This window comes from Elephas maximus, chromosome 2, assembly GCF_024166365.1.
Source record: "Elephas maximus indicus isolate mEleMax1 chromosome 2, mEleMax1 primary haplotype, whole genome shotgun sequence".
Classification (NCBI taxonomy): domain Eukaryota; kingdom Metazoa; phylum Chordata; class Mammalia; order Proboscidea; family Elephantidae; genus Elephas; species Elephas maximus.
In genome coordinates, this window is record NC_064820.1 from 55975697 (window position 1) to 56000464 (window position 24768).

At 38.7% G+C, this 24768-nt stretch overlaps 1 protein-coding gene across 1 annotated transcript in view; it reads left to right on the top strand.

Annotated features, from left to right (window-relative positions):
- ITGA2 (integrin subunit alpha 2) overlaps positions 1-24768 on the top strand; it is a 125195-nt gene that overhangs the window by 34078 nt on the left and 66349 nt on the right. Inside the window, exons 2-3 of the mRNA XM_049863608.1 lie at positions 4904-5024; positions 22109-22218. Coding sequence (XP_049719565.1) covers positions 4904-5024; positions 22109-22218 — 231 coding nt within the window. The remainder of the gene's footprint in view (positions 1-4903; positions 5025-22108; positions 22219-24768) is intronic.

A 24768-nucleotide genomic window follows, 5' to 3' on the forward strand; every position in this document is an offset into this window, starting at 1 on the left:
TTGGATTTCAGAATAGATCTTGAAATCTTTTCGAGGATGAATGGAATGCCATTCCTCTTCAATTTGGCATTTGAATATAGTAGATCATATGATTGTCTGATTCAAAATCGCCAGTACCAGCCCATTTCAGACATTGATCTTCAAGCGTTACATTTCATTTTTGACAACTTCCAATTTTCCTAGATTCATACTTAGTATATTCCATGTTCTGATTATTAATGGATGTTTGCAGCTGTTTCTTCTTATTTTGATCAGCAAATAAAGGTCCTGAAAGCTTGACTCCAGCCACATCATTAAAGTCAACTTGACTTTCAGGAGGCAGCTCTTTCCCAGTCATATTTTAAGTTCCTTCCAACCTGAGGGGCTGAACTTTTGGAACTATGTTAATGTTCATAAGGTTTTCGCTGGCCAGTTTTTTCAGAAGTAGATATCCAGGTCCTTCTTCCCAATTTGTCTTCGTCTGGAAGCTCCACTGAAACATGTCTGCATTGGGTTACCCTGCTGGTATATGTAATACTGGTGGCATAGCTTCCAGCATCACAGCAACACCCAAGCCACTACAATACAACAAACTGACAGAACTAATTAGATATCATATGCTAAGTATAAAATGATGCTATAGATAATGAGTTGTAGTTGTATATTATCAGAGAAATAAGTATCGTGAACTGGGATTTTCCAGGTTTATTAAAAGAGGTCTTGATGGAGGGATCTAATTAGTTGAAAAGTTAGCATCAAGGGAGCAAAGAATGGTACAGTAAATGATTTTTTTTTTTTTTTTTTGAGGAAAATGAGCAGACTGCTTATGAATGGCAGTTCTGGACAATAAGGTTAGGAAGATGAGCCAAACTAAAACTCAGAGCTCAGCTACCAACTATGTGACACTGAGCAAGCAAGGCATTTAACCTCCATGAGTTCTTGTTTCCTTATATGTAAATTGGTAGTAATAGTTACATTTTGGCTATTTCACAAGGTTGTTTTGAGGATCAAATGAGTCAGGATGATTCTGACACAGACAGGCAGACGTAAACATTACGAAACAGTAGGATACAAACTGGGATGTACATTATGTTTTAAACAATAACAGAAGGAACTATGTCCAAGTTGACTACACTTGCATTCAAATGATAGGACTATGAGTGATTCCCTCCTCCCAATTTTCTTTGTATTCTAAATCATCATTGAAAAACATTTATTAATTAAAACTGTATTTCATTTAACAAATATTATCCTTGGTTTTAAGAAAAGAACAGTGAAAAAAAGAAGCAAAGACTGAGCTTTTAAGGAGCTTACATTGCAGTGGACAGAGAAAGACACAAATCAACATAAATATATAAGATAATTTCCAGTAATAAGTGCTAGAATAATGATATGTAGTAGCATGGATGGAGTGTGGCATCATTAATGGATAACGGGGTCAGGGAAGATTTCTATGAGGAGAGCAGAGAACTATTTGAGCATAGACCTAAATGAAGAATAAGTGCAAAGATTTCAAGGCTGAGTAGAGAAGAATGTTCCAGGTAGTAGAATAGGCAACCACAAAGGCCATAAGCAGAGCAAGCTTGGCGTGTTCAAGGGACAGAAGGAAAGCCAATGTGACTGGAATAGACTGAACAAGAAAGAGGGCCATGCGAAATGAGGTCAGAAAGATACACAAGGGTTGGATCATGAAGGACCTTTGAAACTATGGTAAGGAAGTTGGATTTTACTCTTAGTGTAATGGCAAGATACTGGGAGATTTTAAGTAGATTTTAAATGATCTAATACACATTTCAAAATCATTATATGTATATATATACGTATACATATAAAAATGTATATAGACACGTACACACCTATATATGTATGTGTATATCATAAAATCTAAACTGCTGATGAGAAAATGAGCTGCACCATGATTTCATGCCATAACATGATTTGCCAAGGCATAATTAATGGGGAAAAAAATGAGATCATTGTATATACAGTCAGATGTGTTCTTTCCAGCATTAAATATTTTAAAAGTGGGAGCAGTTTGGCATCATCTCCCGAAGCTTTCACTGGTATGTTAGATAATTGGTGACATATTCAAACAGCCTCCATCGGGCTCGGCACAGTGGGTGAAGATGAACAATTGGTAGCAACCATAAAATATCTGAATGTCAATTCCAGTTCTCTGCTTAATTTGCTATATAATTTTTTTTTGCATTTGATTTCCTCAAAAATAAAAAAGGAGAGAGCACATGAAAAAGAGTAAATTCTTCTGCAGAGTATTTCGAAATTAATGTTTGTATTTTTCTTCCTGGCAGTACACATTTCTAAGAAATAATGAGCTGAGAGCTCTCTTGAGTGAACAAATCCCTCATAGAAGAGTGATTTTGGCACTTAGAGAGGCACATTAACTACTTTAAGTCCCAAAAGCTCCACTGACTTCATTATTACTTTAGAGCACTCAACGGAATTGCCTCAGGAATACGAAGGCATGACGGGAAGAGCAAGTCAGTCGTTTTCTTCCAGCTTTTCAGTAGTTCTAAATAGTTTTATGAAATATTGTGCACTTTCAGTGCTGCCCAGATAGTGGGGATATTTCTTTGTGAAAAGATTAATTAATGGCATTTTGATGTTGATTTCAAAAAGTGTTCACCCTGCCTCCAGTGTCAGCAAAGGTAAGTATTCATCTCAAGCAACCTGAGCCATTACCATCTCAATAGAGAGCGTTGATATTCACGCAGTCTTCCTTTCCATAGCATGGAAGTCTATCAGCTTTAATGCTGTCGGTGTCAGGGAAAGGAAACTTAATCAGCCTTACTCTTTTTGCCCTTTTCTTTTCCATCAGAAACAAAGTTCTTAAAAAATGTCTACTAAGACTTTATCCGCATTTGTCTTTTTTCTGTTTTGTAAAATGACCATTTCTGGATAACTCAGAAAGAAGTACCAAAAAGGCAAACCACCTTTGACAATTTCCACTGGAATAAAAAAGATCTGATACCTTTCCCTACATTTTCCTCCACAAGAGTGATCCTTTCTGGAAGAAAATGACACAGTATTCAAGGGGTTGTGATCTTCCACCTCCTTCAATGAGTCAGCCAGGGCTTCAAACTGGTTTGAACCGGTTCAGTCATAGATGAGGAACTGAAACCAAAACAGATGTGGATTTTTACAATTTGGGTGATCCGAAACGATAACCAGAATGGAAAAATTATGGGTCAATGCCCTGGAATGGAAGAATCAGAAGAAGCATTGTGAGCCCTTTCAGGAGCCTTCTGCGTGAGATTGGATTATTGGCAGGACTGTGGAGAGTCACACATATTGAAAACAGTGTGGTTGGTCACCATCCTTGAGCAGGGGAACCACTGCTCAAAATCTGACAGGCAAGAGGTTAGGTTTCTATGCAACACGTATGCTGCCCCCCTTGTTTTCTAAGAGGGAGATTAGATTTCTAGAAGGGCTTCCATTCGTAATTTTTTTTTTTAAGGTGCTTTAAGTGAAAGTTTACAAATCAGGTCAGTCTCTCATACAAAAACTCATATACACCTTGCTATGTAGGCCTAGCTGCTCTCCCCCTAATGAGACAGCACACTCCTCCTCTCTGCCCTGTATTCCCCGTGTCCATTCAACCAGCTCCTATCCGGCTCTGCTTTCTCCTCTGGCCTCCAGACAGGATCTGCCCACATAATCTCATGTGTCTACTTCAGCCAAGAAGCTCACTCCTCACCAGTGTCATTTTCTGTTTTATAGTCCAGTCCAATCCCTGTCTCAAGAGTTGGCTTTGGGAATGGTTCCAGTCTTGGGCTAACAGACGTCCAGTGGCCATGACTTCTGGGGTACCTCTAGTCTCAGTCAGACCATTAAGTCTGGTCTTTTTACAAGAATATGAGGTCTGCATCCCACTGTTCTCCTGCTCCATCAGGGATTCTCTGTTGTGTTCCCTGTCAAGGCAGTCATCAGTTGTAGCTAGGCACCATCTAGTTCTGATGTAGTCTCTGGTGGTTATATGACCCTTTCTGTCTCTTGGGCTCATATTTACCTTGTGTCTTTGGTGTTCTTCATTTTCCTTTGCTCCAGGTGGGTTGAGACCAATTGATGCATCTTAGATGGCCACTTGCTAGCATTTAAGATCCCAGATGCCACTCACCAAAGTGGGATGCAGAATGTTTTCTTAATACATTTTGTTATGCCGATTGACTTAGATGTCCCCAGAAAGGATAACCCACCAAGAAAGGATATTGACTGTTAATTTTTCCCATTCCGATTATTGTTCTATTTCACCCAAGTTTTAAAACTTCAAGTCTGTTCCAGTTTCACTACTCAGCCATGACTGGACCAGGAAGAACTGATTCGAAGCCCTAGAATCAGCAGTACTTTTTAAAGAGACATTTCTTACAGAGCCCATGTCAAGATCTTCAGGAGGACTTAGAAGAAATAGAAGATACTCTTCAGATCCTGCCCTTGGCTGGCTTAGAGTTTTAGCATTAGAAAGGACAAATAATACTCAAATTACTTAAGAATACTTAGAAGTAATATAGCAGTTTAAGAGTTCAACCTCTTGAATCAAAAAGTCTTGTTCAAATTCTGTCCCTACCACTTTCCACCTGTGAGATATGCTACCAACTAAAAAAAAAAAAAAAAAACCAACTAGAACTTCAAAAATCTTTGGAAAACTAACAAAATATTAGTAACCAACTCCTAGGGTTGCTATGAGGATTAACGAGATAATGAATCATGCATGCATGTAAAGTATTTAGCATGATGCCAAGGCCCAAAATAAGTGTTAAAAAAGCAGTAGCCATTAGTTTTTGGTGAACAGTTATAAGGAGTATAATTATCACATCAAACAAGTTTTTTATAGTGGCCTCGAAATTTACATTGCAAACTTATATTCACAAATTGTAAATATGGACTATATTTTTATTTTTCTTAATAGGAATTTTAAATTGTTGCGTGGCATACAATGTTGGTCTTCCAGAAGCAAAAATATTTTCTGGTCCTTCAAGTGAACAGTTTGGCTATGCAGTGCAGCAGTTTATAAATCCAAAGGGAAACTGGTAAGAATATTCTATTTTTATGGTTTCAATACAAATACTAAGTAAATTTGATTTGTGACTCCAATTGCTTGTTCAGATTTGTTCCTGACCAAAAAAAAAAAGTTTTTTTTTTTTATACTATTAATGGGTAGCCCTCAAATATACTTAAATGAAGAATCTTTCTTTGAGAGTTGACAACTGCAGATCAGTAATTAATGGGACAGTACACAGTGTTGATACTTTTTTTTAAACCTGAATGGGAGACTTTCTCTAAATGTTCCATATCAAATTCATAATATGAGTTTTGACTATTTAATATCTACCTATTGATGGCACTGGGTTTTTTTTTTTTTAATCTATCTATCTGTCTATCTATCATCATCATCTATCTATCTATCATCTATCTATCTATCCTATCTATCTATCTGTCCATCTATCTATCATCTATCTATCTATCGATCATCTATCTATGGATATAGATATAGATATAAATGAAAATTTGTCTTCATTTCTTATTCTATAAACTGGTATCCATTAAGCTTTGTAAATGTTGAAAGTAAATGTTTCTAAATGTTTAGCCGGGGTGGTTTGAACAAACTTTTCGGCCAATAATTGAGTGCCTAACCATTTGCACCACCCAGTGACTCCTCAGCTAAACAATAGACTTATGAAGTATTGTGCAATGATGCTGTTTCTGGATCATTTGGCATTTGGGCCAGTTTTGAATGGTGTTATTGTTAAGTGCTGTCGAGTCAATGTTGACTCATAGCGGCCCCATGTGTCAGAGTAGAACTGCTCCATAGAGTTTTCTAGGCTGTAATCTTTATAGGAATAGATTACCAGGTCTTTTTCCTGCAAAGCTACCGAGTGGGTAAACAGCCAAGCACTTAACCACTGCACCACCAGGGCTCCTTGCTTCTGAATGGTGCCTAAAACAAAAACAAATGAACAAACCCTTTGAGGTTGAGTTGATTCTGACTAATTACTCAATTGTTCACTGAATTTTCTCCTGCAGCCAGGCTTTTTCCACTCTCTGTCCCACAATATTGTTTCTTTCTAAGTCACCTACTCCATGTGGTGAAGACTTCTCACAAACATCCCAGCGAAATTTTACAAAGCTGCCTTCCTCTAGTACCCTTTATTTTTGCTGAAAAGTACACTTGGTCTTGTAATGCTGTGTAATGGTTATTTTTTTAAACCATGGCCTTTCTCACCAAGTGAAAAACAACCACCTTTGTAGAGGTGGAAATCCCTGTTGCTGGTTTAAGTTTTCTATAATAATAATGAAAATCAATCCCAGGCAAATCAATGATTCTGAAAGTTGTATTTAGGAGAAAGAGCTGTAGCTCTTCTTCTGCTAGAGTTGATGCCCACTGGTGGACAGTGTGTGCTGCCATTGGATCCTTATCTCACTGTACAACAGGAGGCCCCAGACCCTCACCGCTAACCCGGGAGCTTCAGTCTTGGATCTCTACCCCTGGAGCAGAAGAAAGATGTGACAGTCTGCTTCCATAGAAATTACAGCCTTGAAAACTTTATGGGGCAGTTCTACTCTGTACTATAGGGTCCCGGTGATTTGGAATCGACTTGACAGCAATGTTGTTTTGTTTTGTTTTTTGTCCCCCCTGTTGCCACCCTGATCAAAGTCAACACTAGCTCTTACATGTGCTGCTGAACCAACTTCTCAACTGGTTTCTCAATTCCCTTGTTGCCATTTTCTTTTTTAATTCTACTTTCCTCACAGCAGCCAGTGTGAACTAAGTCATGAATCAAATAACGTCACTCCCTAGACTAAAACTCTCTGATGACTTTCCACTACCATTAGAGTAAGTTCAAATTCCTTAAGAGATCCATCTCAGCCTGACTCTCCTATCTCATCTTTTACCCATTCTCCTTGTTCACAGTGCTCCAGGGACTCTGTCTTTTGTCTGTTCCTTGAACACGCCAAGCTCATTCCTGATTCAAAGCTTTTTCACATCATATTCTCCTTGCTAGATAGAACAGTCTTCCCCAAGATGTTCACTTAGCTGATTGGTTCTCATCTCTTTGTCTTAGCTCAAATGATTCCTCCTCATAGAGACCACGTTAGCACTTCACCTATGTCCTAGTCTCTTTCCAGCCATTTACTCTGATTTATTTTCTTTGTAGCAGATACTACTATCAGAAATTATCTTTGTTCATATATGCATTATCTGTCTTTGGCTCTTGCCTCTGAGTACAAGGAGGGTGTTTTCTTCACTGGTGTGTCCTCAATTCCCAGAATGATATCTGGCACTGAGTCAGGCTCAATAATTTTTTGTTGAATGAGTGACTGAAAATCCTACTTCCAAAGGATTCACTGGAGGAACTCTAAAAGGTGAACTATAGCAGACTGACTTAGTGGTATTAGCTGAATGAGACCTTCAAATGCATTCTGATGGTCTGTTTCATAGGTGTGGCCTAGCAGAGGACAACCTCGCATTAACATGGAGGTTATTCTTTTTAAGTAACAGCTTTCCTAAGACAGGGTAAACCTAAGAGAAAGAGCCACCATCAGTAATAGATGCTATTAGAGATAATAAAGGAACTCAACCACTGGTCACAGTACAGGGCAGAAGTTGAGTAAAACCGAAAAGAGTAAAGAGCTGATGGGAACCTAGCAAACAGGGTCATGGGAAAGTGAGAAGCAGCTATATCTCCTTTCTCTCTCCAGGATTCCCTCTAAGCATCCAAGACATTGTTAAAAGAGACTGTGTTTTAGTAGTTTTTGATAAGATTCTGGTGCTGATATCAAGACCAGTAAAACCAGGCATTTCTAAATCCTTTCTTGGACTTCTTAAAAAAATCCTGAAAGATGTGTACACACAGGACAATCGCTCTTGGGAAACAAGATACTACTCTGTTATTGCTTCAGGTAGTGCATTCAACTCCAGAGTCAAGCTCTCTGTTAAACTGTAGTGTTAAGCTTAGGCTCAAGGCTTATCCAGGGCCTCCTTTCCTTCCTACTTCTGAACACCAGCTGGTATTAGTATACTCCACCACTTGGGAGGAAGAGAATGGGAGGACCTGTCTGACATTAGGGCCCAAACCATATGGAGGTATGAAGCAAAAAGGAACAGAACAAAAGCTGGTCAGGTCTTCAGGTCTTGTTCCTTTCACTAATCTGGTATTGGGAAGCAAAGAAGCAGAACAGGCCAAGCCATGGGCACGGTCTTCTGATTCACTGTGGACTGGAACTGCTTGAGATACAGAAAGTAAAGCATCTAGACCTTCATGTTAAGGAGCATGGAGTAGAGTCGATGTGGAAGGTTTATATGCAGAATAGGCAGCCATGAATAATATGGGACAGAAGCTAGAGAGGGTCACAATTAGGACAAGCAGCTTTCACAACTCTGAGGCTCAGGGAAAATAATATGAGACTTGGAAATCCAGAATGGCGTATTTGTTTTGACAATTGGCCTTGTGCCCTTCTCCACTCCTAATTTATGACAATTGCACAGACATTATGGAAGTAGCAGATGTGGGGAGGACTGTTTAAATATTAACTTTCCTTCTGATACTAATCAAGTTAACTTTGGGCACAGAAAATGGTCTTACTGTGAATTCCTTTAATAAACCATAAGTCCATTTGCTTTAGATTTTATAGACTCACACACACGCAAACACACACACACTTATTTTTCTCTACTCCATTACTGCTTGTTCTGAAGTTGCTGTCTTGGTAGTTTTTCCTCTCCTTATTTTGACTTTCTTTACAATCTGTCTTGCTGAGCTCTGACTCTATCTCTTAACCTTTTTCTCGCCTCTGACCACTCAAGAATCTCTCTGACCTTTGTAAAAACATAGTTATTTTTAAAGTACAAGCTGAGCTGGGCCATGTCATCCATGTTTCTAAGAATTTATAGGTATATTTTACATTGACAGCTACCAGATTTTAACAAAATTATCTTGATTCTTTTGCTAGCTTTATTTATTATACTTTTACTACACTGTGGACTTCTAATCTACAAACTGTTAGTGATATGGCTTTGAGAATTCTTGGGCCTTTTTGATAGTCTAAAGTGAGCTGGATAATTTTAAAAGCAAGATTATCTCCCAAGCCTTCCACCGGTAGCTCTTCTCCGGCTTTAAGGAAAGCTGTGGTCTGTTCTCCCTTGGGTGTAGGTGGAGGGGCCACCCCACTTTGAAGCCCTCAGTTTACACACAGGATGTCCAAATGTACATGATGCAATCCTTATCAAAAACAGTCTACAAAGGATTGAAATATGTTTAAAATCATTTCCTGGAGCATGTGTTGATAGGCATTGTTACATTTGTCTAGCCTAGAGGCCTGCCTCAAGAACAGCCTGAGCTCATTTTGTGAGTCAGCAACCATATAACACTACAATAAGTTGTGTGATGAGACTAACTGGGAATTCCAGGCATTTCCAGTTGTAGAAATATATTTTCTTGTTTAGCGAGAGCTACTGCATGTTTGTTTCTTAAGAAGAAAAAAAAAAAAAGAGAGTAGAAATATTGTGTCATGGCAAAAAAAAAAAAAATCAATCTATACATGAGCCTATATTATAGTTTTAACTTTTGAGTTAAGAAAATTTTTAGGAAAGCTCTATGTGTATTATAAATACAATAGATTGCCTTCCACAGGAATTTTAAATCAATAATAAGGAAGAAATGTTCAATTCTATAACAGATAGCAAAGATTATATCTTAGCATCATTTGGTAATGATAATAATAATGTCTAATGTTTAATGTTTATTGAGTTTTCTTTCTTTGCCAAACACATAATACTTGTAGTAGCTCTAGGGGCTTTGTAACATTATTTCCCATTTTTACAGATTAAGAGATTGCAGATTTAGAAAGATTAAGTAATTTGGCTAAGATTACACAGCTAATAAGTGAGAGATAGACGCAAAATAGAGGTAAGATATTCCAAATGTGCACGTATTTTTTTTGTTTTTGAAAGAATTTAAGGAGGGAAATGGCAGAATGTACTTGGCACTTATACATAATATCTAAATTTTATTTTAATATTAAAAAAAAAAACCTGTTGCTGTCCAGTCGATTCCAACTCATAGTGACCCTATAGGACAGAGTAGAACCGTCTCATAGTTTCCAAGGAACACCTGGCGGATCTGAACTCCCAATCTTTTGGTTAGCAGCCGTAGCACTTAACCACTGCGCCACCAGGGTTTCTTATTTTAATATAAACTTTATAAAATAAGATAAACTTTCAGTATTTTGAGTCAAAAAGTTCTGTTACAGAACTATCATTTTTCCACTGACTTTACCTCTACGTGTTGCGTGAGCAAGAATGACAGTCACACACTACCTTTTCATTCTCTAATGGGCAGAGGTTTGCGATATAAATCAGGAGTCAGAGCACAAGGGGTTTACGTGAGCTTCCCTGCCACTAGCTAGGTGATTTTGGGAAAGTAGAACAACCTCTGCAAAACAAAGAGGGTGCCATCCTTACCAAACTGCGATGTTCTGAGCATTTTGTGAGAAAATAAAAGCAAATCCCTGCAAAAACTAAATTGCTGTGCCTGTGTCAGGCAGTAGTGATAGCACTGTGTAAAAAGACATAGGAAGAAAATCAGGTTTGTATGACTAGTTCTTCCCTACTGCCCCTCTTTCCCCTGCCCCTCAACCATTTTTCATCTGTCTTGGATTAGCTTCCATGCATATTGGATTAGTTTCAGTCCATTTCTTCTATTTCTTGGCCAAGAATGCTATTCTGATTCCTTGTCCAAAATAATTGTGTCTTAGTCTTTTATTATGGTCTTTAAATGTTAGCTAATGTCATCTTTTATGTCTCTTTCCAAAGATAAAATTAAAATTCTCTTGCCATTAGGCTGTCATGGTAGTGTCATTTAACCTACTTATTTCCTTTAGTCACAGGGTTTCCTTTTATTTTAAATCATATATGTATATGTGTGTGTATATATATGCCTTTTTTCTTCCATTGAACTTCAGTTACTTTCACTAACTTGTCACTTAGCCCAAATTTTGTCTGTAAAACATTAAAAACCTGACCATAATGTTCTTCCACTTTTAAGTTTGAAAAACTCATTGTTAATATTTTATAAATAATTATCATGCTGTGGCCTTGTAATTAAACCATTAGTCAACTTACATAATATAAATGTGTGAGGTGGCCCTCCCCTGTCAACAATAACTTTCTCCTGGCTAGCAGTGGAGGTGGGGTAAACAGGGAACCAAGTATACCTTTTAGAACACTGTTCCCATGGACTACCCTAGTATTGATTCACCCACCTTTTTCATACCATAGTTGTTGATTTTATTTTCACTGAATTAAAATAATTCTATGGCTAAATTTTTTAAATGATTTGTGCTATTTGTCCATAAATACAAGCCTATAGTAGAAAGGGCACTTTAAATATCCCCTGCTCTGACTAGTTTATCCCTCCCTGTTCTCTGGATGCAGATCTGTGTGTGCACCTACAAGCACATGAACACACAAGCACACCCATCTTTTGTGACTCATAAGTGGAATAGATCTGCAGATGCTCCAGTTAGGCTAGAATGTCTGGAGCCCTTCAACGATCCATGCAAATCCTCCAAGCTTCACTAGTTAGTCTCAGAATTTTACTCTTCCCTTTGTGATAATGTCTGGGTGTCTGGTTCTGGAGTAAAGTTTATTTACAAAGGTTAATAGAATCTACACACACCCATCTTCGTCCTGTACGGTTGTCTAAATCGTTTCTATCCATCTAACTTCATCTGAAGAGAGACCTGAGGAATGTCAAGAAAGACAGGTGGAACTTATTTGTTCATTTCTTTATGGTTCATACACTGGGAGAAAAATGAGTACCTCTACTAACTGAGAGTTCGAAGGGGACCTGATATGATAGAAAGAATCAGGGATTTGGGGTGAAAGGACGCGGGTGTGGATCTAGGCTTTGATGCCACGTGAACACTTAGACTCAGTTTCTTTATGTGAAAAGAGGAATAGTTATAACACTTGACCTCACAGGGTATTTACAAGGGTCAAAGGAGATAATGCACATAAAAAGTGCTTTATATACTCTAACCGGGTGAAAACAGTTGCCTTTTGAAACCCTTGTGGCGTAGTGGTTAAGTGCTACAGCTGCTAACCAAAAGGCTGGAAGTTTGAATCCACCAGGCTCTCCTTGGAAACTGTGGGGCAGTTCCACTCTGTCCTCTAGGGTTGCTATGAGTTGGAATCAGCTTGACGGCAATGGGTTATATACTCTACTGTGGTCAATATTCAAATTCTTATCACTGATAAAGCAGCTATCTACCAATGTGCATGCCTAATTTAGCTCATGGGCTTTGATTTATGGAAACGTGGTGGTCTTAAAATCACTTTTCCCATAGTATGGACCCACAAACATGGAATTTGTATTGTCACAAGGTTTTAAAGTGAATATATCAGAATTTGACTTTAACTTCAGGAAAACTGCATGTTGGATAAGTCCAAATAACAACATTGGTTTGATTGATTCATTTGCTTCCAGTGCAAAGCTAATTTCCAGGGTTTTTCTGAGACAGAACAATAGGCTTAAGATGTCTTAGCGATAATGAGGTTGGCGAACTCTGATCACGGAACCGAAGGGTTTAGCTTCCCTACTCTTTCAGGAAGCAATCTGGCAGCCAAAGGAGTCTGAGGTAGCATAATGAGGTTTAGATACTAAAATTGTCTTTCGATGTATGCCAAAGAGCTTACCTATTAAATTTATAATAGCAATATTTCCCAACCAAGAGCCACAAATAAACTCTTTACCTGTCTTTCTCCTTCCCAGAGATGCCAAATCTTCAAGGGGTAAATTCTTTCTATCATAAACTCCTTTTACATTAGCTAGCAGGAGGCAGGTAGCCTTATAGGACTCACCGTGTATCATCAATAGCTTGGTATTGAACAATATATTTACCGACTGCAGGCTTTGAAATTTCTCACATTAATGTGATACTGTATGCAATAGGTTTCTAATTCCAAGGGAAATATCTCTTAGATGACTGCTAGACATCTCAAACTTAAAAACACCTCATACTGAACTCCTGCTCTACTGACCAAAAAAAAGAAAAAAAAAAAACAACCCATTGCCTTTGAGTGGATACTGATTCATGGTGACCCTGTGTGTTACAGAGTAGAACTAACTGCTCCGTAGGCTTTTCTTGACTGTAATCTTAACAGAAGCAGATTACCAGGCCTTTCTTCTGTAGTACTGTTGGTGGGTTTGAACTGTTAACCTTAGGTTAGAGTCAAGTGTAAATTATTTGCACCACCTAGAAACCTGGTCTATGGACAGCATTACTCTTATCTGATGATGGTAACTCATTCCAATCAAAAACCTTGGCGTCATCCTTGACTCGTCTATTTTTTTTTTTTTTGTATTCCTGTCTTCAAAATAAGCCACTTCTTGCCACTTTCATTCTTCCAGCCCCATTTAAGCCCTCCATCATCTCTTATTTGAATTATTGTAGTTGCCTCCTACGTGCTTCACCTATTTCACCTTTAGCCCCCAAACAATTATTCTCAACAGAGCAGCCTTTTTAATCTTTCTCAAATGTATGTCAGATCACATCACTACTCTGCTCAAAACCCTCCGATGGCTTTCCCATTTCATGCAAAGTGAAAGCCAAATCGTTACAATACTTGCAAGTGTCTACATGATCTGGCTGCATTACCAATATGACCTCATCTCCCACCACTTTCCTCCCCACTCACTCTATTCCAGCCACAGGGCTTTTGTGCTTGCTCTTTCTGTAGCCTGGACTATTCTTCCACCAGAGGTTTATGGTTCATTCTTTTACCTCCTTCAAGTCTTTGCTTAAATGTCACCTTCTCAGTGAGGCCTTCCCTGACCATCCTAATAAAGATCACAGCACACCCCTCTCCCAATCCCATACTCACAACTTCATTGTACTCTTTTCTTTTTTCTGCATGAACCAATCACCCTCTAACATATTTTTGATTATTAAGTTTATTGTCTATCATCTCTTACTAGAATGTAAGCTCACCGAGGCCCAGAAGCTTTGACTGACTTATCCATTATTGTATTACCAGTGCATAGAATCATATCTGGCACATAGTAGGTCTGACCAACACATACAGCCCCACTGGTTATATACTACACAAGACCATGGCACACCATTCATAAAGACCACCATGGGAATGGTGCCTCTGGAGTTGTGCAATACCAACACCCACAGGAGCTCAAAAAACATTTGTTGAATTAAATAAAACATAATGTTTGGCCCTGCTATTTTAAGTACACCTCTGTCAGTAATCTCTAGAAAAATCCCCTAGTATTGAAGGTGCACTTGGAGAGTTTAGACACCCACAGACCAAAGGAAGATATTTATAACAGTCCCTGGATTGTGGGTTTGAAACTATCCACACCGCCATAAGTACTGTTTACTAACTAAACAAAGTATTTTGAATTCCATTGGAGGTGGGCAAATTGGCTATGTTTTAGAAGTCTGTATAATCACTATTTTCCCACAAGATAATTGAACAGTAAGTGTTATTTAGAGTAGTCTTGGAGGAATTCCCAGTTTCACTGCAGGAAAAGAGTAGTTTATATCTGGAAATTTTGTTTTGTTTTGAGAATCAGCACACACGACTGTTCATCCAGCTCTTTTGTCTAGCTGAGATTAAATTAAATCTGTTAATTCCAAGAAGCTTGGCCACACTTTGACCAGGTTAACCCACTAACTTATCCTATTCCCCACCTTGTAACACTCTCTGCTAGCATGTCTGTTCCTGCTACAGCTGATTACATAAAATTTTACAGACATATATACCATCCTCCCTCATCTTCCTGTCTGATTAATTTAAGAAAGTCACAATTCTCTCAGAGTGACCACTGGTGATGTCATAATGTTTTTTCATGAGGGTTGAGTTGTCAGGAACCAAGACTTCACTGATGTGGAAATGAGGAAGAGAGTCTACTGGGAACTTTGCCAATAAAGGAGGCGACAGATGGTCTTTGAAATGTTCTTCATTGCCTACAGCATGACTTGTGGGCTACTTATTAATGTGGTTCATTATAATTAAATAATGAGTCACATATGATGAGGACATCCTTGTTATTCTTCAACAGTCACCAAAAATGGTCTAATTTTCTGGTGTTTTCTGTTACCTTTTGTTAAGCATTCAATATGATGTAATACTGTCAGAGACTTCTATGTACAGGCAGTCCCCAGGTTACGGACAAAATCTATTCCTGTCTTTAAGTCGATTTTGTAGGGAGGTCAGAACAGGTGCGTACGGTTCTTGTTTGGTGCAGTGGTTAAGAGCTACAGCTGCTTACCAAAAGGTCGGTAGTTCGAATCCACCAGCCCCTTCTTGGAAACCCTACGGGACAGTTCTACTCTGTCCTATAGGATCAACTTGAAGGCAATGGGTTTTTTGCTTTGTTTTGTTTTTTCTGGTAGGAGTTAGTTCAGTTATGTCATCCACTTTTTCAAGGGCAGATTTACATAACATGAAAGGACAAGTACAAGTTGCCCATAAGTTGGACATTGGTAACCTGGGTTCTGCCAGTATTTTCTCTTTGAGAATTTCAAGGACTTCCATTTCCTTCCTGGTAAGTGGCACAAAACTTTGCAGATGCTTGCCTTTCCCTTTTTCCTGTCTAATTAATTTAGGAGTGTCACAGTTCTCATGGTGGGGGTGGTTATGTCATAACTACTCCTATGCAGTGAGGTTATCATCCTGAATTTTTAGACAAGGTTGGGGCAGGCGATGGGGAGAGTGTCCAGAGAAATTTTGTTGATAGGAAACAACAAAGGACTTTTTGAACTATCTCGTGGAGAAAACAGGGACACCTTTTGTTTCTTGTGTATCTCTCTTGGTCTGTGTTAAGGATGGATGGGAAATGTGTACAACAGAAGACACCCAAAACAGCTCATTTGGTATTACCTGAATGTACACTGATCGTATCTGTTCCTACTTGCTGTCATAAACAGTATGCCCTGGGTCTTGTGGCTCACACAGATGAATGGCGATGGCTGTGTCTGATCTGCAGGCTCCTGACACACCACACAGACATACCTACCATCACAATGGGTATGGCCTGACCTTTGCTTTCCAGATTTTACTCTTTGCTGTTTCTGGAAGCCAACCCATCTGTTCAGATAGTTTTTCCAGTCTGGGCCCTATCCCAGGTCTTCTTGCTGCTAAGAGGAAGAATAATACCCTAAAAGTTGAGCTTGGGCTTCAAAATTTGGTACACTTGGCTCTCCCTAGCTACTCAGACTTGAGTAAGTTGCTAACTTCCTTAGGTCTCAGTCACTTCGTCTATAAAATGAAGATGCTGTTGTTAGGTGCTGTTGACTCTGTGTCCACTCATAGAGACCCCATGTGACAGAGTAGAAACTGCCCCATAGGGTTTTCTTGGCTGTAATCTTTATGGAAGATCACCAGGTCTTTATCCTACAGAGCCACTAGATAGCATTGAACTGCCAATCTTTTGGTTAGCAGCTGGCCACATAACCGTTTGTGCCACTAGGGCTCTTTGAGTGGCACAGACAGTTAAATGCTTGGCTACTAACCAAAAGTTTGGTGGTTTGAACCCATCCTGAGGTACCTCAGAAGAGAGGCCTCAGAAAGGTCACAACCATGAAAAACCCAATGGAGCACAGTTCTATTCTGCAAAACATGAAATCGTCGTGAGTCCACAGCATCTGGTTTCTTAAAAGGAGATAAGATAGTAAAATTTATCTGACTCATTTTTCGGATTAAATCAGATAATGTTTGGAAAGCCTCACACACAGTGCCTGGCTGTTGTAAGATTTGTTGTAATTAATAGGAATTCCCAGCATGCCAAGGGTCAGAGCCACACGTCCTATGATAGTTTCTAGCTCTAAGCTATATGGTGCCATTCTGTTCCCTGCATAGACCCCACAGTGACCTTTTGTTTTGTTTCTTAATAATTTTTATTTTGCTTTAAGTGAAAGTTTACAAATCAAGTCAGTCTCTCACATAAAAACTTACATACACCTTGCTACATACTCCCAATTACTCTCCCCCAATGAGACAGCCCGCTCTCTCCCCCAATGAGACAGCCCGCTCCCTCCTTCCACTCTCTCTTTTCATGCCCTTTTCGCCAGCTTCTAAGCCCCTCTACCCTCCCATCTCCCCTCCAGGCAGGAGGTACCAACATAGTCTCAAGCGTCCAGCTGATCTAAGTAGCTCACTCCTCACCAGCATCCCTCTCCTACCCATTGTCCAGTCCAGTCCATGTCCGAAGAGCGGGCTTCTGGAACGGTTCCTGTCCTGGGCCAACAGAAGGTCTGGGGGCCATGATCACTGGGGTCCTTCTAGTCTCAGTCAGACCACTAAGTCCGGTCTTTTCATGAGAATTTGGGGTCTGTATCCCACTGTTCCCCTGCTCCCTCAGGGGTCCTCTGCTGTGTTCCCTGTCAGAGCAGTCATCGGTTGTGGCCAGGCACCATCTAGATCTTCTGGTCTCAGGACAATGTAGTCTCTGGTTCGTGTAGCCCTTTCTGTCTCCTGGGCTCATTATTACCTTGTGTCCTTGGTGTTCGTCATTCTCCTTTGATCCAGGTGGGTTGAGACTCATTGATGCATCTTAGATGGCTGCTTGCTAGCATTTAAGACCCCAGACGCGTGGGATGCAGAATGTTTTCTTAATATATTTTATTGTGCCAATTGACTTAGATATCCCCTGAAACCATGATCCCTAAAGCCCTGCCCCTGCTTCACTAACCTTCGAAGCATTCAGTTTCTTCAGGAAACTTCTTTGCTTTTGGTTTAGTCCCATTGTGCTGACCTCCCCTGTATTAAGTGTTGTCCTTCCCTTCACCTAAAGTAGATCTTGTCTGCTATCTAATTAGTAAATATCCCTCTCCCACCCCTTCTCCTTCCCCGCTCTCATAACCACAAAAGAATGTGTTCTTCTCAGTTTAAACTATTTCTCAAGATCTTATAATAGTAGTCTTATACAATATTTGTCCTTTTGCAACTGATGACGGCCCTGGGTTTCATTTCACTCAGCATAATGTGTTCCAGGTTCCTCCATGTTATGAAATGTTTCACAGATTTATCACTGTTCTTTATTGATGCACAGTATTCCATTGTGTGAATATACCATAATTTATTTATCCATTCATCCATTGATGGGCACCTTGGTTGCTTCCACCTTTTCGCTATTGTAAACAGTGCTGCAATGGACATGGGTGTGCATATATCTGTTCGTGTAAAAGCTCTTATTTCTTCTCTAGGATATATTCTGAGGAGTGGGATTGCTGGGTCATATGGTAGTTCTATAGGGTCGCTATGAGTCGGAATTGACTCAATAGCAGTGGTTTTGGGTCTTTTTTTATGGTAGTTCTATTTCTAGCTTTTTAAAGAAGTGCCAAATTGATTTCCAAAGTGGTTGTACCATTTTACACTCCTCTCCACAGCCTCTCCAACATTTATTATTTTGTGTTTTTTGGATTAATGCCAGGCTTGTTGGAGTGAGATGGGATCTCATTGTAGTTTTGATTTGCATTTCTCTAATGGCCAATGATCGAGAGCATTTCCTCATGTATCTGTTAGCCACCTGAATGTCTTCTTTAGTGAAGTGTCTGTTCATATCCTTTGCCCATTTTTTAATCAGGTTGTTTGTCTTTTTGTGGTTGAGTTTTAGCAGAATCATGTAGATTTTAGAGACCAGGTGCTGGTTGGAGATGTCGTAGCTAAAAATGTTTTCCTAATCTGTAGGTGCTCTTTTTATTCTTTTGATGAAGTCTTTAGATGAGCATAGGTGTTTGATTTTTAGGAGCTCCCAGTTATCTGGTTTCTCTTCAGCATTTTTAGTAATGTTTTGTATTCTATTTATGCCATGTATTAGGGCTCCTCACGTTGTCCCTATTTTTTCTTCCATAATCTTTATCATTTTAGACTTTAGGTTTAGGTCTTTGATCCATTTGGAGTTAGTTTTTGTGCATGGCGTGAGGTATGGATCCTGTGTTACTTTTTTGCAGATGGATATCCAGTTATGCCAGCACCGTTTGATAAAAAGACTATCTTTTCCCCAATTAACTGACACTGGGCCTTTGTCAAATATCAGCTGCTCATATGTGGATGGATTTATATCTGGATTCTCAATTCTGTTCCATTGGTCTATGTGTCTGTTGTTGTACCGGTACCAGGCTGTTTTAACTACTGTGGCGGTATAATAGGTTCTAAAATCAGGAAGAATGAGGCTTCCCACTTTGTCCTTTTTCAGTAATGCTTTACTTATCCAGGGCTTCTTTCCCTTCCATATGAAGTTGGTGGCTTGTTTCTCCATCTCATTAAAAAATGTTGGAATTTGGATGGGAATTGTGTTGTATATATAGATGGCTTTTGGTAGATTAGACATTTTTACAATGTTAAGTCTTCCTATCCATGAACAAGGTATATTTTTCTGCTTATGTAGGTCCCTTTTGGTTTCTTGCAGTAGTGCCTTATAGTTCTCTTTGTATAGGTCTTTTATGTCTCTGGTTAGATTTATTCCTAAGTATTTTATCTTCTTCAGGGCTACTGTGAATGGTATTGATTTGGTGGACCTTTTGTTTTTAAAAAAGAAGTTTGATGCATAGTAGTTAATTGGAGGCTGAATCAGGAATAGCCAACATAAAACAGTAACTGTATAAAGCTTTTTTTCACCTATTTTAATTTTACTTGATCAAGTCATGTGCTGCAATAGGAACAGAATTAAGAATTTTCTACTTAAGTTTTCTTCAGCTGAAGGAAGTTCTAAATACTGTAGGAACATCCATTCATTTGTTTGCTTATTTTTTTTCACTCATTTGTTCAGCAAGTACTTATTCATTGTTACCTCTCTCAGGCACAGAACTCCTACCCCAATGGAGCTGTCCTTTCTAGTGGGGGATTTAGTCACTGGCAGGCACTATAGGGCAATATGATTAAAAAAAAAAAAAAACTGGACCAGGGAAAGGTCAGATGGTATGGAAGCACTCAGGAAAAGCACCTTGCTGATTTGGAAGAGCCAGGGAGACTTCCTGGAGGAAGTGGTGTCTAATAGGAGACCTAACTAATGAGTTGAACTCTGCCAGAATGTGTGAAGCTTTGGTAGCAAGAGAGACCCTGACTTGGTGGAGGAACTGAATTCAATATGACTGAAATATAGAGTTTTAGGCAAGTGCATAGAAAGAGAGAGGGTTGGAGAAGTAAGCAAATGTCCAATTATCTCTTCTTTCTTTCTTATACTTTAAGATGTGTTCGGCAAACAAAAATCAGAGGTAGCTCTGTGTACTTCCACTGTGGAATGAAGACCAAGGACTTGTACAGGCTGAGAAAATTAGCTTTTGGAGGACGATTTTCACCATAGGATGTCTTCATCAATTTCCTGATTTCCTCTGAGCTGTCATAAATTTGAAGAGCATCAGATATGTTCAAACATGCATTCCATACCTAGCTACTGAGTCCCTTCCTCCACTTAAGTGAATATTGGGACTTAAAAGCATTCAACATTTCTTTTCCCCTCTTTTGCAAAAAGCTTAACCTATATGCCTGGTCTTATGGTAATCCTGACTATGGGTAATATTTTAACGGCTAAATTATGCTAAATTATCTTCTCATAAGAAGACAAAAAACTTTCCTTTCAACTGTAGCCTTAATTGAAGTTCACTGAATTAAAGTTAAAAAAATAAAGTTAGGATACTCTATATTAGCTTGAGAATAATTTTATATGTTGGACAAGGGGAGAAGCTTAATATTGAACTTACAATGGTTTCTTCAAAACACTCTCTACTATCTCCTTCCATGATTGCTCATGCTGTTCCCTCTGCTAAGAATGTCCATACTTCAATGTCCATCTCTGAATCCTATGATCATTTTAATATTTTTTCCATAGAGGAGCTTATTCATATCTTTTAATTCATTTGTATTATTATCATTGTACTTGTAATGTATTTTAATAATATTTACTAGATCTACTAGATAGAAATATGCCTTAGGGTTTTTTTTTTTGTATCCACTGTAGCATAGCTCACAGGACACATGATCAATTAATGTTTAATTGAGAATGATAAATTATTTACACACAAGTCTCATGAAAGAATTCACATTTCATAGTTCGTTAATCTAATCTTTCCCACCTTTGACAAATATAAACATTGAGGCAAATATGCTTTCTGAGAAATTGAGTGCCAAGTAATTAACCTGCTATAGTGTCTGAAGATCAGATTTTTAGGTGGGCTCTTTCTGACCATTCTTCTGTGGCCAGAAATGTCAGGTAAGTCATTCCACGGGAAGACGTGTAATCCTGGTTAGAGAAGCTCAGTAGAAGGTGAGACTAACGAAAGAAAGGATGTGAGTACCACTCTTTCTGTCCTCCCTATTCTGTACTCCAGCTATATCTGCATTGTCACACCTAAGGAGACCCCCATAATTAATTTACTCTGCATTTTTGCTAAGGATCCCCTTTTAAAGGCAAAGAACATAAAATCACTTAAATAACTCATTGGCTCCCTAAATGAATTAATATATGAAAGTACTAAGAACATGGGAAGGACTCAAAAAATCTTAGTTGTTGCCCTTGGTTTTAATACTGTCTCATTGTTTAGATCTGTGCTGAGCAATATGGTAGTCACTAGCCACATGTGGCTATTGAGCAGTTGAAGTGTTGCTAGTCCACATTGAGATGTACTCTAAGCATAAAATAAGTTTCGAAGACTTAGTACAAAAAAAAAAGAATGTAAAATAGCTCATTAATGAGTCTGTATTGAGTGCATACTATTTTGGATATACTGAGCCAAATAAAATATATTATTAAATTATTTTCACATTTCTTTTTTATTAATGTGGCTCTCAAAAATGTAAAATTACATGTATGGCTCCCATTTATGGCTTGTAGTATATTTCTCTAGGACAGCACAACTTTATAAGGACCCCCTTTCCCAAGAAGAGTGTTGTGGTAAAACAGCTGTATTGCATACACTCATCAAGGATCTTGGTTAGCTAAAAGGCAAGGAAAAGGGTCAAATTATCGATGAACAAATATGACTGTTCACTTACTAAAAGTTGAGATTAAATGTGGTATTTGCTGGTTCATGGTCAGTTTTCTCTTGAAAACACTATAGCTAATATTTTATGTCTAATGGAAATAAATTCTATTTCTAGGTTACTGGTTGGTTCACCTTGGAGTGGCTTTCCTGAGAACCGAATGGGAGACGTGTATAAATGTCCTGTTGATCTATCCACTGCTACATGTGAAAAACTGAATTTGCAAAGTAAGTTCTAATTGGCAATGCAATTTTTCAAAAATAACAAAATCTCATTTGTTATATGCGGGACTGAAAAACACCAAAAGAAAAATGGACAGGTTGATTGCCTTTATCCCTTTAGTCATATGGGGCCCAATCATATTCCAAGTTTCCAGCGCGGTTTGATTTAACCTGATACATGGAAGCATGCAGCCTCCTGGATCATCTATCTACCCTCAGACTGTGGTATGATTTCTGTCTACTCTTAGGTGAATTTTTTTCTGGTTACTTGCAGAAATCCGAGGCTATCCATACCTCTCTCCTTCCTCATCTCAGAATAAACCATTCTGTGTAGAAATGTCAGTACTAGGGCTGAATTGGAGGTGCCTAGAAACACTCTGTGTTTCTGATCATGCCTAAATGATTTCATTGTGATAAAAAAAAATATGACTTATGGTTATTTACTATTTTAATTATCTGCATCATAAAATTTTAATTATCGGCATCATAGACATTAATTATCATAGATACCTTCTATGAATTCAAAAAGTTACTAAAGATGCAAGACCTAGAAAGCTACATGAGTGATATTTCCATGCAATATTTCCTGATGCAAGTAAAAAGTTACTCAATTTGATCAATATCACATTATCATCACCATCATCCAAAAAACCAGGACTGAGGAGACACAGAGTTCTGAAGAATTTAGGCCTGAATTAGGCAGTATGGTAGCGTGACTGTCAAGGGAGAGAAGAGTTTCAAAAACTGTAAGACTTTAGGGCAGGGGGTCTTACATATCTCTGTATGTCTAATGTCTCACATAGTTTTTTGGCATATAATAGGTCTCGATAAGCATGTTTTCAGTGACGTGGAAGGAGTGTCAGTGGTGTCAACTGCTACAGAGCTAAAGAATAAGAGGACTGAGAAAAGATGGGCCTACATATTTAATGAGGCTGTGGATAACCTAGATCAGTAACTTCAAAACTTTTTGAACCCTCATCCAATACCTATATCTATATTTCTATCTATTTCAAATAATAAAACTTTTGAACACTCACCCTCATATCTTTATTTTTTAAATTATATACATGCATTGATATACCATCCTACTAATACATTTACATAAACATAAACCAATAAAAATATAGACATAAAAATTCTATTATTTTCTTTTTGCACCCCAGCAGATTGTGTGTAACTTGCTGGCCTAGAATATAAATCCAGTAGTGTTGAAGTGAAAGGATAGATTACAAAGAACTTAGGAGTGGATAAGTAGTGAACAAGTTACAAGAGTGAAAGTAGACCTCCATTTCCAGGAATTGAAGCATGAAGGAGAGCTGGGAGAGCCGTTCAATGGGGTAGCAGAGTTAAGAGAAGAAATTTCTAGCAAAAATAAAAAAGGAGATGATCCTGTTCGTTGGGAAAATGGAAAGAGGCAATGACGATGGAGTGACTATTAGTCACTGCGTGGTTTAAAATCAGGAAGGGTGTATCCTTTCACCATATCTATTCAATCTGTATGCTGAGCTAATAATCCGAGAAGCTGGACTATATAAAGAAGAATGGCGCATCAGGACTGGAGGAAGACTATTAACAACCTCCGATACGCAGAGGACACAATCTTGCTTCCTGAAAGTGAGGAGGACTTGAAGTACTTACTGATGAAGATCAAAGACCACAGCCTTCAGTATAGATTACACCTCAACATAAAGAAAACAAAAATCTTCACAACTGGGCCGATAAGCAACACCATGGTAAATGGAGAAAATATTGAAATTGTCAAGGATTTCATTTTACTTGGATCCACAATCTACACCCACAGAAACAGCGGTCAAGAAATCAAAAGATGCATTGCTTTAGGCAAAAGTGCTGCAAATGACCTCTTTAAAGTGTTGAAAAACAAAGATGTCACCTTGAAGGCTAAGGTGCGCCTGACCCAAGCTATGGTGTTTTCAACCACCTCATATGCATGCAAAAGCTGGACGATGAATAAGGAAGACTGAAAAAGAATTGATGCTTTGAATTGTGGCTTTGGTAAAGAATATTGAATATACCATGGATTGCCAAAAGGTTGAACAAATCTGTCTTGGAAGAGGTACAACCAGAATGTTTGTTTCTTGCAAGAATGGCGAGACTACATCTCACATGCTTCAGACATGTTATCAGGAGGGATCAGTCTCTGGAGAAGGACATCATGCTTGGTAAAGTAGAGGGTCAGTGAAACAGAGGAAGACCCTCAACAAGATGAATTGACACAGTGGCTGCAACAATGAGCTCAAGCATAACAACGACTGCGAGGATGGCACAGGACCTGGCAGTGTATCGTTCTATCGTACATAGGGTCGCTATGAGTCGGAACTGACTGGATGCTTCTAACAACACATTAGTCCAGAATAAGGTTAGCCGATGGAGTAAATGTCACTGGTACATGGGAAAATGAGTCTTAGGAAAAATGCTGCTTCTCAAAGATATAAAGGAAGAAGATAAAAAGTAGGAGCACTGAGAGTGACCTTTGATTAGTGATGGGAGAAGTTGAAATTGCTCCTAGAGTGTGATTTGAGGTTACTCTCCAAGAGT